Source organism: Rattus norvegicus, chromosome 7 (assembly GCF_021556685.1).
Source record: "Rattus norvegicus strain SHRSP/BbbUtx chromosome 7, alternate assembly SHRSP_T2T, whole genome shotgun sequence".
In the NCBI taxonomy this organism is placed as follows: Eukaryota; Metazoa; Chordata; class Mammalia; order Rodentia; family Muridae; genus Rattus; species Rattus norvegicus.
In genome coordinates this window covers 115,989,849-116,007,216 of record NC_141540.1, presented here as the reverse complement: position 1 = coordinate 116,007,216, position 17,368 = coordinate 115,989,849, and the positions used below count along the sequence as shown (strand labels likewise).

Below are 17,368 nucleotides of genomic sequence, written 5' to 3'. Positions count from 1 at the left end.
ACAGGGTTGAGGGGCAGTGACACTCAGTTGTTCCCAATCCCTTTGAGTCAGAATGCAGCGGGAAGGGTCTCACCGGGACATCGCTGAGCGCCACACTGTCGGTACTCATCTTGGGGGCCCTGGCAGGCTGCTCCCCCAAAGAAAGGTCCAGAGCAGACACGCTCCCGTCGCTGGCTTCCACCTCCACACGTGACGCTGCAGCTGCCCCATGATGCCCAGGCCTGCCATTTGCCGTCCACTGCAAGGGATGGCCAAACGAGGGGCACAGATGGCAGGAAGAGGAGGTGGGGCCCAGGATCAGTAGGGAAGTGGGGTCAGGGAGACATAGAGAAACGGAGACATAGGGGCAAGACAAAGACCAAGGACACCAGAGGGTTGGGTCGAGAGCCATGAGGAGACGGAGTTGAGATCAGTGAAGGGGAGGTCTGAAATCAGCTTGACTTAGAAAAGAAGCCGGATCTCACGAGCAGCTGAACCTTGTCACCTAACCTTTACTCCACTACTCCATCCTCAACCTGCTTAACACTTCACCCCACTCCAGCACTCTAAACTGCACTCAACCCCACCATCTCCATGCTGTATTTCGACCCCCAAACCGTACCCTGCACCCTGACCCGACCACACTACCCTTAACCCCACCTCCACCTTCACTGCCCTGTACTTTCTTTTTCTTTTTTTTTTTCTTTTCTTTTTCTTTTTTTCGGAGCTGGGGACCGAACCCAGGGCCTTGCGTTTGCGAGGCAAGCACTCTACCACTGAGCTAAATCCCCAACCCCTGCCCTGTACTTTCATCCTGACACTGTAACCTGAACTCCAACCCCATTCCTACCCTACACCAACCCCCAACAGCCATACCTCCCCAGTGGGCCCCACCCTTTTCCCCCCTGAGCCCTGAGAGGGCATCCTGACCTGGGCATTGCTGCAGGAAGCAGTCTCGAGTCTCCACCCAGTGGCCCTGGCACTCGGCACCCCCATAGGAAGGACCATTGCACTCCCGGGTCCGTTGCTGGCGGCCTTGGGAGCAACTGGCAGAGCAGGTGCTCCAGCTGGACCATTCATTCCAGTTTCCGTCCACTGCCCGGCCCGGGGGAGGAAGGAAACAGGAAGCTGGTGTGAATACCCAGAACCCCGAGGCCTGGGACACACAAGAACACCCCGGGGGCACCATGCAACAACACACCTGGGATTTGGGAAGGAATAACACAGGGTCATATCTCAAACTAGTGTGGTCTGAGGTTTTAACCTCTGAGCATCCTGAGGTGTATCAAGCTGGGTTCCTGAATTGGCAAGTGGCTTGCTGGGTCCATCTCTCAACCCCCAGCCACTCCCTCCCTCTCACCTACCAGGGCACAGGGCAATGTTGCAGAACTTGGTTTGCTTCTCCGGACCCTCACAGGGGTTGCCTCCAAACTGAGGGGGCCTGCAAGTGCGAGTACGGTCACGGAAGCCACGGCCACAGGTACTGGAGCAGAGGCTCCAGGGTGACCACTCATCCCAGGCTCCATGCACTGTGGAGAGACAGGAAGCCGCAAGTGGTCCCCTTGTCCAGAGGACCCACCCCACTACCCTAAGCCCCACCCACCTGGGCTTTGCCCCACCCACCTGGGCTCTGCCCCGCCCACCCGGACCCTGTCACGCCCACCTGGGCTCTGCCCCACCCACCTGGACACACTGCTGAGTTGTTGCAGAGCCGCTGCTCCCTCAGAGGTCCACTGCACTGAGTACTGTACGAGGATGACACGCAGAAGCGCGTACGGGTCTGCCATCCCTCGCCACAGGTGCTGGAGCATACGCTCCATGGGGACCACTCCTCAGCTGCTGGGTCACCTGTGGGTCCAGTCCTGTAGCATCATGGACCTGCCATGCCCCTTCCCATAGGGCAGTGCCAGCTTTGGAGACCCATTGGGGAGGCAGGACCTTGCTTTGGGGCAACAGGCTGGGGTTCTGTAGGTCTTAAAATGCCCTACTTCTCCACTGGCTTGGTTCCCCCAAGGTCTGGATCTGGCTGGGACAGGGTTCTAAGTCTCCTATCAACTCCCCTAAGCCAGTCTGCCTGGAGCAGGAGTCTGGCACCAACTAAACGAGATGAATTATAGCAGTAAGTTATTAGAATTACTAATGGCAACCAGCAGCCATTACTAACCTGGCCCTGGAAGACAACACTCTCCCCTCCCCGCCTTGGGCTATGTGTGGGCCAGCCCTACCCACCCTGCCAGCTCACCAGTCTGGGGGGATGGGAACCCAAACTGTTGCAGCTCATCCCCAAACTCCTCACGACGCCGGGCATCCGTGGACCTCAGGGACTGGCTCCGTGAGCTGGTGCGCCCAGTGGCTGCGGGATGGGCTCAGGTCAGCATCCCAGTGGGATTCCCTCTGTCCTTGGCCACAGCTGGCCACCTACTGTCACCAGAGCAGTCTAACCCCAACGTACAACTGGGAGGCCCCATGCAGAGCATTTTTCCTGGCACCAGGTCTCTCCTGTCTCTCCTTTCATCCTCCAGGGCTGCAGGACAACTCCTTAGAGTGTCTGCTGCCTCCTCTTACCCAACATCCCATGCCTCCCACCTTGTGAGATACACAGGGCCTCCACCCCACCCCCAGGCTCCTGAGAAGAGTTGTCTCCTCAGGAAAGAGCATCCAAAAAAGCAAAACAAAACCGGAAAAATGACAGTCTCATTAGAACCTGATTTAACTTTATGGAAGCAGCTAAAAAATGCATGAGGTCATTAGAAAGCCTTATTAGAGAAATACATCCCGGAGGCCTATCCTGCTGGAGCTGACTGACTTGACTGCAGCTTGCTTGTGGCACTGCTTGAAGAATCTGAACCCACATCAAGCTCCAGGCACCCTGCCTCCTCCTGGGTCCTACCTATTTGGGATGAGGCAAGGCCTTTAAGGCTCCACCTTTAAGGTATCTCTGTCCCCAACCAAGTTTATCCCATCAAAATCCCGCCTATCTTCTTCACATTAACGTCCTACTCCGCCCCTTTTCTGGCCCTGACTCCTCCCCTACTTGGTCCCACCCACCACTTCGGCCCCGCCCTTGCCCTGCCCACTTACGACCGCAGGCCTTGCGATTGCACAGGCGGCCTTCTTCCAGAACGCCCTCACAGCCTCTGCCCTCCACGCCAAGGGTGGGCGAGCAAGTGCGGGTTCGAGTTTGTAGGCCTCCCCCGCAGTCCCGCGTACATTCGCCCCACAAGGACCACAGTTTCCAGCCACCTGGGGGAACAAGAGAGGCTCAGGGGCCTGCCATCTGGCCCATAGCAGAGGCCAGAAAGGGTAGCCATGGGCTTTGAAAGGGTAAGGAGAAACAAGGTCTGGCAGGGGTAGACAGCAAGGTAGGGCAAGGGGAACTTTGCCCTCAGGTCCCAACTCGATCTGGAGAGCTGGTGTCAACCCTGAGCCAGGAGGTCTGGGATAGGTACACACCGTGGTCCCAGGCTGACTTTTTGAGTGAACAGTCACCTCCTGCTCATCCCATGCTGCCTCTCAGTGTGAGGCCTGGTGACCAATGTGGGCCACCGGTCAGAAACACCTGGATCTAGCCTCCCCATGGAACTTCAAACCCCTGAAATCGTCCTTTGGCATTCCTATCTGGTTGAGGTCATTGCCAAGGTCTCCACATCTTCACTCCAGAGCCAGGGTAGGGAATGGCTACTCCCATAACTGGTAGCCTCCACACCCCCTTTAGACTACAGATCTGCCCACCTACTGAGCAAAGCAGGATAAATGGGTCCAGGCTACTCTGGGCCACACACCTGGCTTGAACGGTGGTATGAAGAGGCCCTGTCTGAGCTGAGAACTCAGAGATGGTAGGTTCCAGAATGTGAGTGGTCCTGCCTGATGACCCCATGGACCATGGCATCTCCTTGGCCTTATCACCTCTCTGCCCAAGGAGAGTCAAATTCCAGGGTTTGGAGAAAAGACCACAGCCAGAGCTGGCCCAGCGTCCCTTGCTTGTGCTCATCTGGACCAGCAGGGGGCGCTGGGATTCCAGGGAGTGAGTCACTGACCCTTTAGTGAGAGCTAACTCTTCTGAGGTGGGTAGGATGGGAAGGGACACCTTCCAGGCTCCTATGCCTGTTGCTGAACCCCAACCCCCACCTCTGCCAAGATGCCAAGCTCGGGGGTCAGGATTGGGAGATCTGAATAATAGCTATATTATCAAAACCATCTTCACCTTCACCAGGAGAGTCCTAGGGGTGGGGGTAAGGGCACAACCAGGATACAGGAAAAGGAGAACCATGGGACCCCCACCAAGACAAAGAGCAGAGAGTCTGCAGCACAGCCTCACATGCATAACAGAAAGGACAGGACAGCAGCTGTTCACAGAGCGGGCCCCAGGTGGCTGCTCTGAGGCTGCTGGTCACATGCTTTTAACTCGGGACAAGCAGGAACAGCTCAACCAGGTCAGACTCCAGGTCCTGAACCAAATCTGACTCCAGATCTCTGCCCCACCTGCCAGCCCCAGGAAGGCCACCTGCCAGGACCAACCACGGTTCAGCATTCCGGCCTCAGGAGTCTCACCTGCTGCAGCCATATTCCCATCGCGTGCTTCCAGACAAAGGAGCCAGGAGTCTCTGAGGCAGGCCCAGGGTGGGGTCAGGGTTCTGTATCCTGCTTGTGCCCCCTCACTGCTCCAGCCCAGCCCCCACAAGGAAGCCTGAGTGATGTGAAAACTGGCAGTGGGTGGCAGAGAGGGTGTCCAAGCTGGGCTAATCGGAGGATGCCACTCAGTTCCCATGGCAACCGCTGCAGCACACAGCCTTTCAGGATAGACCCAGGTTAGGCCTCAGCTGCCAAAACACCCACTATTTCGGGGCTGGTTACCTTGGTGACCCAGGTGGTGAGGATGTGGGAGGGGGAGGGGACAGAAGAGGTGGGGCATATCAGAAGCTGGGGGAGATGGGACCCTGTGTCTGAGGATGGATGCCCTCCTCTGGCCCAGCCTTGACTCTGGTCACACAGAACCCGGATCCAGGCCATGCACTGCTTCCTAACCCTGTTCATACACTGAGTCCTGGTCGTGGTTATACACTAAGCTCTGATCTTAGACATATTCTGATTCCTCACCCTTGTCACAGACCAATATCTGGCCCTGTACCCTTGTCCCTGATCTTTAGATCCTAGGCAGAGGGTCCCTGTCCCTCCATCACATACTGGGCCCTGACCTCAGCCACAGACTGATTCCCCAACGTTGGCCACACTCCCTCCACTAATGAATGTTCAGAAAATGGTAACTGCTGTTTTTATTATCATTTTCATTTTTAATGTGTGTCCTCACACACAGCTGACATGATAAATGTTTGCCCAGACTGAAAACATCCATGCCAGAGGGAGTGTTATGAAGGGAGAAACCCTGGGGCCAAAGTGAAGGGCACCGGGGGACACAGAGGTGCGTCAGGGCTGGGTGGGCACAAGGGGGCAGTGAAGGAGCAGGCAGGGCTCAGGGGTGGGCTGCCCCTCCAGGCCCGGAAAGAAGCTGTCATTCTTCCTTGCTCAATGCTTCCTCTGTCTGGCGGCCTCATTTCCATCTCATTACAGGCATGAATAGAGCCAATTATCGGCCAGGCAGGCCGGCCACCCAGGAGGGAGGGTGTGTACTGACGAGGCTCCGGTACCCTTCCTACCCTAATGCCCTGGGGTGAGGGTGGTGGGATCTCCTGACCCTGCACCCCAAGTGGGCTGAAACGGGGAAAGAAAGGAGATCCCCTTCCCCCAGCCAGTCTCTCCTCAGTTCCTGGGATCCCCTTTGGAGGAGGGGCACCATGCACTTCCAACTTCTTCCAGCAGAGGGATCCCTACTCCAGCAGGTTGGACAGCAGATCTTTCTTGCATGGCAGATCCAGGGACAGTCCGGGCCCAGAGGGCTAGCAAGACCCCTGGTCACCCCCACAAGGACCCAGCTGGAGCAGGACTGTTACGAAGTACTTAGACACCGGTACTAACAGCTGAGTCTGGAGCGCCTGGACCAGGAACAAGGGAGAAACTAAGGGTAAAAGCAGGGGCTGAGAGAAACCTGTCCACACAGCCCTTCACTGGGCAGATCCTGATTCAGCCAGCTGCAAGCTGCCAGCAACTGTCGGGGTTGGCAAGGAACAGCACTCAGATCCCAGGGTAGAGTGAGAGGCCAAGTCTACTGTTGACTGTGCAGCCCTGGTCTCCCTGATCCCCCATAGCCACACAGCCTCCTTTAGGCCTTAGGCAACTCTACAAACGAGTACTGTCCCAACCCCAATTCTCAGGGGTGGGAAACAAGGAACTGGATGAGCAAGCAGGGACCATCTGTAGGAAATTCTTGCTGCTGGGTGTTCCTTGTCCTGAGATGGTGTCCTATTTAAAGGTTGGGAACCTTAGACAAATAGCCTCTGTCCTCAGTTACCAGAGTAGGTGGTAGAGACTGCTGACCCTCATCCCATCATCGTGGGACCCAAGTTCAGGTGACAAGGACTCCTTGCCCCTGGCCGAGCAGGTACAGTTCTGGCACAGAGCTGAAGCAGGTGACACAGTGAGAGGGAGGGCACACGGGAATTTCCCTGTGGGTGATGGTGCCCACCAAATCCAGCATTTCCACAGGGCCCCGTCCTGTTCCTTCCTTCTACGAGAGCTGTCTGTAAAGCGCACTTGAGCCTGTTTCGATATTTTTCTAAAATGCACACCCATACACAGAGCCAAGATGGCCACAGAATCTTCACAGTGGACCACGGTACCTGTATCACCCCCACAAGTTCCACTGCAGTCCAAACCACACCTAGAGGCTCTTTCTAGGCCCAGCCTCCCTTCTACATACTGCTTTACCTCCTCCTGGGTGTCTTGAGGAACTGAGACGCACAGACATTGGGGTATCCCTGGCCAAGTAGGACCAGGGCTGAAGTCACAGCGAGGGAATCTGCTCTAGTCTTTAGGAAGCCATCAGCGCCTCGAGCACTCCAGAGCCCCCAGGCCTGTAGCTTGTATACGCACCCTGCCTTCCAGCTCAGTCATGTGCACACAGACACATTGAACAATGCATATACACCAGGATGGGCATGTATTCTGGAGTGCACACTCACAGCAACACTCACAGGGATACACTCAAAAGAACATACCTGCAAGGATACTCACAGGGAAACACAGGGACAGTCACGGGAACAAATGGGGGGAGCATAGAGACATACTCACAAGGACCCATGAAAACACAAAGGGACAAGCTCACAGGACACACTCACAGGGACAAACTCCGAGATATGCAAGGGCTCATGGGCCACATTCACAGGGACATACGATGACACACTCACAGACTCACGGAGACTCACAGGCCCCACCCCCCAGAATCCTGCTTTTTCATTATCTTACACGTCATTTCTGCAATAATATTCTTTAATTAAAACATGAATTTTTAAAGCAACCCTTGAGAAAAATGATCCATCTCAACAGCGGCAGAGACATGAGAGAGATGGAGGAGGAAACAGGGAGACAGGGAGTTGGGAACAGTGCATGAGAAGGGTTGGTGCCAGGGTCCGACAGCCTTAAAAGACTAGGCAGCAGGGATAGTTGCCGGAGCCTGGAATCCAACATGTGGCATGGCCTTGTGGTATTTGGACAGGTCGTAGCAGGGAGGGGCAGGGCTGAAAATGGGCCACACACTCAGTGGGCTGCCTGCTGACTCTTCATCTCGGTCATACATCTCCTGACCTAGGAGGGGATGGGTGCCCAAGCTTGCCCGTTCCCAGAAGACGGTGAGGGCAAAGGCCCTGGGTGCAGAGCTCAGCAGGCAAGAGCAGGGCATCAGCTGTACATCCTGACTCAGCATAGGGTTGCCTAACTTGTGTCCTTAGCCACTGCCACCACCGAGGCACAGCTCAGTGCATATGATGTCACCTGGGAGTCTGCTGTTAGTCCATCCCTTACAGGCTCTGCGACCTGACCTACCTCTGGCCTGATTTCACGAGCATGTGGGAGTGCCTACTTTGGGCCTAGTCCTCCACACTACGGAAGCATCAGTGAGTGGGATGTGTGCCCAGCGTCTGTGGTGCTCACAATTAACACAGGCAGTGAGTAAGAGGCCCACTGGAGGAGTCGTACGGCATGGTTGAAAGTGATACCTGTCAAGGACAGCAGAAAGGAATGAAGTGCTTCACTGGATAGGGCACACAAGGCTGCAGGGAAGAGCCTAGGGAGGGCCTGAGACAGAGGTCCTCAGGAGGGCAGAGCAACTGTGAAAAGTATGAGCAGGGCAGGGACAGCCTCTGCTGAGGTCTGACTCATGGTCACGTGAAGGGGAAACTCACCTATAGGACACTTCTTGAACAAAGTCACAGTCAGTGACCAGCCATTGCTGTCACTATTGGGCTCCTTCTCCTCCTATGGCCAGGAAGTGGCATAGTCTGAATGCAGGATGCAGTCACCTGATGTGAGCTCAGTGGTCACAGACTATCCTACTCATAAGAGCACACTCCCTGCCTCACATGCTGGGGCCCAGCCTTTGTATTCTCCAGACTATCTTCCAATAGACCAGCAGCCAAGCAAGTCAAACAGTCAGAGCCCGCCCTAGATACACATGCACACACTCACCATGCACACATGAACATATATGCTCAGTGCATGGCACATGTATACCAGGCACATATACATATACCCACAGATACATATATAGTCACAATGTACTGCATGAGCACCCATGTGTTCACACATGTACATGTATAATTTTTTAAGCATTGCTAGGAGTCTGCCTAGCAATAAACAAGAACATATGTGGGCTCATACAATGCTGACATACATACATGAGGGTGTACATACATATGTAAAAAAACCTGCAAACACAATAATCAAATCAGTATACCCACTGGGTTTTCATGTGTCATACATGTGAACATGTGACCGCATGAACACATATGTGCAAAATACACTTTACATACATATACAAATATGGGTGCAGTCACCACACACATATGCATAAGTGTACATGTGTGTACACAGTGCACCATACCATACACACATGTATAATTCATGCATGTACATTCATGTATACACACCTCCCACTTGCCTCTGAGTACCACTAGCCAGCACTGTCAGAACTTATATACTCACTGGATCCTCAGACTGGCCAAGCTCAATCTGCACACACCCTTGCCTTTGTCTGCTCCTAAGCCCCAAGAGTTGGCATAGCAATAAACAAGAACACTAATTCTTCACCATTGGCTGCTGCACCCCATTCTTATCAAAGACAGAAGAAGGCATTCTCAGGCCCCCAGGGATGAGGACTGAGAGGCTGGCCTAGAAACACAGGGGAGCTAGGGTCAGGCTCAAGACTCCAAAGTGGGGTTCCAAGGCCAATGCTCATTCACCAGGGACCAGAGCTGTGCTCACACACCCTATGTCCTGTGTTACACACGTCTCACAGCCTCAGCTTCTACTCTGACCTCAGAATTGTCCTTAGGCTGCATCTGCAGTCCTGCTTCCTCTGTCCCACATGGATGTCCTCATTCCTGACGGGATGCTGGGGGCCAGGCTTGCTCTTCCTGCCTCCACACCCACACCCTTTCATCCACAGTCCATCAGTTGCACCAAAAGCTCGCCTCCTCCTCCTTCCTCCTCCTCCTTCCCATTGCAAACGACTAGGTCAACATCAGCCACCTCGCCATCCTGGCTCCAGTGAGGAGCCCTCTGCACTGAGCCCTCCCAAAGTCCTTCTGTCCTCAAGGTCATGTAAACACTCCACAGAGAAACCTGGCCACTTCACAGTTCCTGCAGCAAGGTGCTCACACACTCATTCCTTGGGAAATAAATGCAGCTACACACTGCCTCTGGTCCCATAGCACACAAGCACCTGCATTTGGTGCCCCCAGCATCTATCATGCCAGCCCTGGAGGCCTTGGCTGCTGCCAGCTGAGCCAAGGGGTTTGGAGCAACATTCAGCAGCTCCCTGGCACAGTAGCTGCCCCAATATGCCACTGAGGACAGGCTCCTGCCCGGGGGTATGACTGTGGCCCCAGCCAGAAACAAATAAAATCAAGGTGATGGTGCAACCCTGAGAAGCATTTTGCAGATGTAGGAACCAAGGCTCACAGCAGTTAAATGAAGGGGAGTAGTAGAGTACAACACATGGCCAGATCTACTGTGAAAACTGGACCTGTCCTCCTGCATCTTCCCACCCCAACTCTCTAGTCTTCTAGGGAGTCAACATGCTATTCCTCCAGGGTTCCCCTTGGGTCCACTCCCATTCCTGTCACACAATGAAACCTGCCTTTGTCAAGGTCACAATGACCTTCAGCCTGCCAGCAGGAAGGCTGGTCCTCTACCCTTCTTCCCATTATAGTGGCGTGTTCAGAATTTCCTCTGAGGACCCTGGAGAGGTCAGCCCGTCCTCGGCCTCACAGAGATCCAGACCTGCCTGTCTCAGGATCTTGACCAGAAATGTGCTTGGGGTTGGACAATTCCTTTGCAGCCAGTATGACCTCGTGGTCTCTGAAACGCTAAGGCTGCTGGATACCCCAAGGGATTCAGCATCCCACTGCAACCCTCCTGGCATCAGGTCCTTAGCCAGGCCTCGCCTTGGCCCTACACACCAGGCAGGGAACAGACTTTGTCTTTTTGTACCCCAATGTCTCCTTGATGTTGACTCAGCTCATGTCTCCAGCTCAAATCTTCGATACCCCTATCTCTAGGTCACAGCAGGCAGGGCCTACCTCCTGTCACAGACAGGACACTTATAAAGATACATTGATAGCTCCATGACCAGCCATCAACCCCACCTGGACCCTGCCATCCTGAGGCCACTACCCACGAGACCTCTAGCCTTGAGTAAAGACAATGGCTTCCTCAACACTGGGCTTTTGGGTGTCCTTGAACCCCTGGTTCTGCCTGTGATGGCTACATGCTGTCGGGTGACGTGTCTTCTTCCTGTGGCCACTGGACAAGGACGGCATTTTATTCCTGCTCTCACTACCACACCTCAGTGGCAGCTGCTTTAGACATGCTACACTGAGCCCTAAAACCTCACTTCCTTGCAACAGCCCTAGGAATACTCTGTCTCTGTGCGCTCCCATGCACCACCCTGGGGCATTACTGACATCCACTTTTGTCCCTAGACACCAGGTACTGTAGCCTAGGGATGCTCGAAAATGTCATTGTTGTAGATAAGTGTCCTCCCACTGTGGAAGATTTAAACTGAGGAAGTGGTTTGAGGAAACTGGCCTTCCTTTGTTTACTCACAGGCCACACCCTATGCAGACTAGGCTTTTTATCCTGGGAATGTAGAGCCATTGGCGATTTGAATTCTACTTGTGGTCTCTCAACCCAGAGAGTGATGCTGGACAGACCCCAGCCTTGGGGACTGCACCCACCCGCATGGTCTCAGTTCATCTGCCCTTGAACTGTACAAGGTTCTCAGGATGCCACTCACCTGCTGAGCCGTGCCCACCTCGGTCCTGGGTCAGGCTGGTGAGGCAGTTCTCAGGGCCACCAGCTACGCCGTCTCTCAAGCAGACGTCCCCACGGGGGACCAAGGGGCTGGAAGCAGTGTCTCCAGCTTCTCCACCCAGGCAGGCACAGGGAGTCTGCATGATGCCACAGGGGTGTGAGCTGCGGCTGCCAGCTAGACAGGCATCCAGCCAACGGCACAGCATCTGACAGGCAGCGTGGCTGGGGTTGCGATTGCCCACCACCAGGTACTCCACAGAGAAGTCGTCACCAGAGCCCTGGGGACCAAGGTCACCATCTTGGGGTGGCTGTTGGCGCTGCATCTGTAGGAACTGTTTGCTGGCCTGCAGGAAGGCTAGGGGTGCAGAGGGATCGCAGAGCCGCAGAACTTCGTCAAAGCTCTCCACACCCAGGTAGGTGCGCGTGGATTCCAAGAAAGAGTCGAACTGGTAGGTGCGAACTCGGCCAGGGCCGCTGCAGGGTGCAGGTGCCTTGGCCACCTTCATGTAGAGCGTGTAACGACGAGGGTCCGGGTTGCGAAGAGTCCAAGAGCAGCGTGAGGCGTTGGCTGGAAACACAGCAGCCGCGGAGAAGTATCCGAAGAACTTGCCCTGCACCAATGTGGTGCACTGCTCTGTCCCAGGCCCTATGTCTGCCCCAGAGGCAGCACGTGCCCAGCGCCCCAGTAGCAATAGTAACAGCAGGAGTGGAGCAAGGATCCAGATGGGGCCCGGGGCAGCAGCCTGGCCCCTCATCCTAGCTCGCGGGGCCGCTGGGGTTCCGCGGGCTGGGCAGGCAAGTGCAGGCCAGGCCTTGACATGCCAGGGTCCGGCAGCAGGCAGGGCCGTCCAGGGCAGTGAGCCAGAGGCAGGGGCTGGGTGAAGGCAAGGTGGGGACAGGGCAGGGTTTCAGGAGACAGTGAGACCAGCAATGACTCCTAAAGTCCAGGTTCCTGGTGCTTGCCTGTGGCTTCCAATGGTAGCTGAAAGAAAAATCATGGTCTCAGAGCTTAAAGAGGCAGAAACTTAGTAGGTCTAGTGAGGCATAGCAGTATGACACTTGTTATGTCTACTTACTCCTCTGTCTCCACCAGTGACCCAACCCAGGGGACCTCCTCCTCTCCTTTCCTGAGTAAGGAGGACAAACTATGCTCCCCAGGCCTTTATCACCATGCCTGGTTGATCATGGGCCCTGAATCTTCTTGCACTCTCTGGGCCTCTAGATGTAGGAGTCTGGCTGTTTCAGACCCTCTGTAGCCTGCCTGGTTAGCCATGGGCCCTGCCTGGATCTGCTCACACCCTCTGGGCCCTCAGGAGTCAGAGCCTGACTCCCTCAGACGCTCTCTTGACCTTCACTTCCAGCTCAGTGGCCTTTCTCGTTCCTGAAAATCTGTCAATAATACAGGGACAGAAGCAGGTAGAAGAGGAGAGAAGTCACTGTGGCATTCCCAGGGCTCCCAACAGACCGAATACCTTTCCATAAACCTGGACCGGGTACTAACTGCCATCAAAGGAGGTAGGATGCAGCCCTGGAGGGGAAGGGCTTCAGACATGGTGTTGCTATGACAGCACTCGCTACCTGTTTCCCATCCAAGGCAGTCCCTGCCCCAAGCACTACGGCTGGAGACTCCCTTCCTCATTCTCCTACCTGCCTCTTGTGCCCTCACCTTACCTCTAGCTCTGTGTGGCTACACAGTTACCCCACGGTTCATGTTGAGGAAGCTGAGGCACAGAGGATATGTGGCTTCCTCAAGGTCATAGGAAGTGGGTAAGAAAGCACAACCCAAATCCTGGACTGACCATTAGCAAGACCTTCCATCCGCAGGACTGTCGCCACCAGGTGGCTCCTCATGCACCCCTCAGGGTACAAACTTGAGAGTTAGTCTGGGCTCAGCATGAAGCATGCCACCCAGCCCAGACATGGCGTGTTAGAGACATCAGTTTCCTCACTGTCCCTCCACAGGTGAACCAATAGGGAAAGAAGGGAGGTCATTGCCAGGCTCCTCCTTCCTTGCCCTCTCAGCCTCTGGGTGCAGATCGTTGGCGAGGCTGACTGTGTATGTAGCAACCTGCCCAACCCCAGGGACTCTCTGTGTCTGCAGCCTGGGCCCAACCGACCAGCAATTCAAGATCAGTACAGCTCAGCATTCCATCCTGGCGTCCTTCCTGGACAGCCTCCTGAGCAGGCAGCAGCCTCCAGGCTCAGCCCCAACCTGGATGGAGGTTTCTGAGGTGATGGAAGCCAAGGAGGCTTGAAGCTGGACAGTCCTCACAGAGCCTCGGTTTGTGCCTCTATAGAGTGGGCAGGATCCCAACTAACCCTCTGAAGGAGGGTCAAAGCATACATACACACACTCCAGCCCCATCGTGGTCTTTAAAAAAATCCAACCCTGTATTGCTAACTTACAACCATGGCAACCTCATGCACCGGGGAAACCCTCTCCATGTCTTCTATCTATTTCTGCCAGCTCTGAGGTAAACACCTTTAGGGGTTTAGGGGTGACCTTTGATGCAACCCCCACAGACCCTCCCTGAGGACCCTCCCCATTATGGAACCAGAAAAGCCATGGCCTGAGCCCCAGTCTGCCCTCCACTCTGTTGATGTTCCTGACACAAGTCCCTCAGCAGAGCCCCCCCAGGGGTGTATACTCCCACTAGGAAAAGCAGAAGTCAGCGACAGGCCCATGGTAATATTGGTAAGGTCTGCAGGAAACATTTAGCCAAGCCTGGTACAACTGCCCGTGCACTCACAATTCCACCCCAGCCAGCCAACCTCACTCTGCCTCCCTCATGGTACTCAGAAAGCCCAGGCCATCTTGTGATGGCTGTGATGATCTCTAAATCCACTGCCTTTTTACCAAGGGGCCTACAGAGCTTGAAAGGACCACTGGTTCCTGGGCTCTCTCCTTACAGGAGGGCATTGGCTCTGGAGCCCCCACTTTCAGATCTGAAGTCAGATACAATCACCACCCTCCCATTTGGAAAATGGGCGTGGCCTGGAGTATATTCTGAGCTCCTAACCTACCCAGGCAGGGTGAGGGTATCAGTGGTGTCCACAGAGTCCAGGGACACTGGCCTCCAAGGGTCAGCTGGGTGAGAAACTCAGGCCAGCTCCTCTGAGTTTCTGAAAGGACAGTGCATGGTACATATTGCTCTGGGCCAACATTCTGTTGCTCAGCAGAGAGCCTAAGGGATCCACTTCACAGACAGCCAATAAGCTCCACAGAGGGTCCTTGCCTTCCCCTTACTCGCCACCATCCCAGGACCCCAAGGACGCTAGCTGAGCATGGGCCCTTCCAGTGTTCCTGCTGGCCAGATCCTTGTCATTGGTCAACTCCTGTAAGATGGCCAACTACTCCTTGAGTACTGGCCAAGGACATAGGTTCCCAGTGTCTGTTCCAGGGACAGAAGGTGGCCATGGAGGCCGGTGGCAGTGCAGCCACAGAGCTGTCCCTTAAATGAGCCACCAGACATCCAAGGGCTCACTTGCAGGCTGAGGACCAAAAGAGGGTACAGAGGAGGCAGAAAGCAGGGCCTAGAGCCAAAGATAGTTATGGTAGGGGAACGTTTCTAGACTGGTTATTAAGGATGTAGGAAGTCACAGTGAGAGAGGTGGAAAAGGGCGCAGGTGAGAGCAATGACCTCTCAGGTACCCTTTCCCTTGGACAACTCCAAAGCCTTCAACAAACCCCACCTACCGAGTCCTCAAACTCCTGTAGGTGGGGAAGGGGCCACCAAGGAAGGGAGGTGCTGAGGCTCCTGCCTCTTCCAGAGGCATCTTCTGAAGCAGTGGTTTTCAACCTTCCCAATGCTGCAACCCTTTAGTACAGTTCCTCAGGTTGTGGTGACCCCTAGCCATAAAATGACTTCATTTTGACTTCATAATTTTGCTACCGTTTGGATTGTAGTGTAAATATCTGATGTGCAGGATATCTGATATGCAACTCTCAAAGGGGTCACCACCCACAGGTTGAGCAGTGTTGCTCCAGAGCATCTCAGACCAGAGCCGGCTTCACTCTCAGCCTTAGAAAGGTCACAGCTGGCCCAAGGGCATCACAGCCAACACAAGAGAGAGCCATAGCAGGGCCTGCCTGTGCTCTGTTGCTAGGTAGGTATAGGAAGAAGTCTGCATGTCAGCACACTGGGACCCTGCCTACACGCCAGTCTGTCCTTTCCCCAGTGATCCTTCAGCAAAGGCCTCTACATCTGCCTGGCTCCTCCCACAAGTCCTCTCTGATCCCTCTCAGCCAAAGCAAGTACTCTAGTAGAGAACTCTGCATGGTACTCAACAGAGATTGGCTCCCTGTTAGCAGAGGCGAGGCCAAGCTCAACCTAAGGCTGTTAACCTAAGGCTGTCAACCCAAGGCTGGCATCTTCGAGAGCAGAGCCCAAATGGGGTTCTGAGAGTAAGTTTTAGTTCAGGCCTCGTCTGATCTTCACTAGAATCTTCCGTGGTTTCAGGGGACACAGTGTTGACGGTGGTGGCGGGGCTGGGGGCTTTCTCAGTAGGGACAGAGGGTCACAGGCAATGGATGACATCTGAGGAATGGGGAAGTGAGGGCAGCTGGTGGCCCTCACTGAAATGGGGAAGTGGAGCAGTTGTGTGTGTCCTTTGTGTGACTGCATTTACATGTATCTGTGCAAGACCTGTTTATATGCATGTATGCATGTATATAAGCATGAGCAAGGCGTGTGTTATACAGTGTGCTGGGGAACCCAGACTCAGAAGTACACCCACTGGGCTATCCAGAGGGAGCTGAGTCAGTCAGGAACGTTGGATTCACCTGGGCAGCAAGTTTCAGAAAACCTTGGTGACCAGGAGCTAGGCTAAAAGGACAGCTGAGTCCTACAGGAAGAGGGCCTCTAGCCACCTAGCATGCACACAGATCCTCCTCTGCCCTATGTAGCCTGTGTCACTTTCCTCTGCCACAGCTAGTACATAGGCTGCTCCTTGAGAGAGTGCCTGGGTTCCCCAGGGCTGCACCAGGCTCCCTAAGTTCCACACCTCTTAAGGCCATGCTTACTTCCCTGGTGAATGCATGGTGGTCCTTGCCGGAGCTCAACAGCCTCATTATCCAGAGATATTCCCAGCATTCATCAGGAACCCTGAAAGGAGCTGTACCCTGGCCTGTCATGGGTACCCCACATAATTTTAGAGCCTATAAGCTTTAAGACAGGCTAGATATGGTTTGTGTCTCCTATCCCAATTGTTGAGGGATCCTCAGGCTACATGTTCCTGACTTAATAGAAGGCTAGCACTGACTCTCTGGGAAAAGGAGAGACTACCTTGTCCTCCCAAACCAAAGGTCACATAGCTGGTAAAGATTACCTATCTCCAGGTCTGAGTAATACTGGCCAGTATATATGCCTTCTACTCACTCTGGTTCCCAGAAAAGAAGTGTTCAATTTGTACCAGATCTTCCACAGGCCCCTCTTTCTCCCAACTTTTCTCAAGGGCCAATTGTTCTACTTCCAGGAAGCTCTCCCTTCTGTCTAGCCATCACTGCTCTGTAGAGAAGGCTGGCTACAGGACAAGACATCTTCTACAGTCCCCAGAGGAGCCTCAGAGAGTAGGAGGTGGTAGTAAGGTGTCAATGGGGAAGTCCTACTAATAGAATTCATAGATGCCCCAGCAGGTGGAGTGAACAGCAGGAATCAGGAAAGGAGAAAGGGGAAGTAGTGACTTGGCTCCCTGAGCGCCACCTGCAGGCAAAAATAAGCATAGCACCTTATAACCCTAGATTCAAGTCTTTGGGGGTGAGGCGTGGCACTCTATATCCAAAGAGCAGATTCCCACCTTGATCCACCCCAGCCTAGGAAGCAACCAGTCCAGAGCAAGCAAGCAAGCAACAACAACAACAACAACAACAACAACAACAACAACAACACACACACACACACACACACACACACACACACACACACACACACAGAGCAATCAGGCCCAGTAACTTGGTCTCCGCATC

The 17,368-nt window shown here is 54.4% G+C and overlaps 1 protein-coding gene across 9 annotated transcripts in view; it reads right to left on the bottom strand.

Moving 5' to 3' along the window:
• Window positions 1-17,368, bottom strand: part of Adgrb1 (adhesion G protein-coupled receptor B1) — a 71,977-nt gene that overhangs the window by 46,991 nt on the left and 7,618 nt on the right. For 4 of the 9 annotated variants that reach the window (XM_087558072.1, XM_087558074.1, XM_087558076.1 and 1 more), the window contains exons 2-8: window positions 11,387-12,385; window positions 3,061-3,222; window positions 2,222-2,332; window positions 1,663-1,827; window positions 1,344-1,508; window positions 910-1,074; window positions 74-238 (exon numbers count right to left, since the gene is read on the bottom strand). In XM_087558072.1, the coding sequence (XP_087414198.1) occupies window positions 74-238; window positions 910-1,074; window positions 1,344-1,508; window positions 1,663-1,827; window positions 2,222-2,332; window positions 3,061-3,222; window positions 11,387-12,158 (1,705 nt within the window). In that variant the 5' untranslated portion in view covers window positions 12,159-12,385. 9 annotated transcript variants of the gene reach the window in all.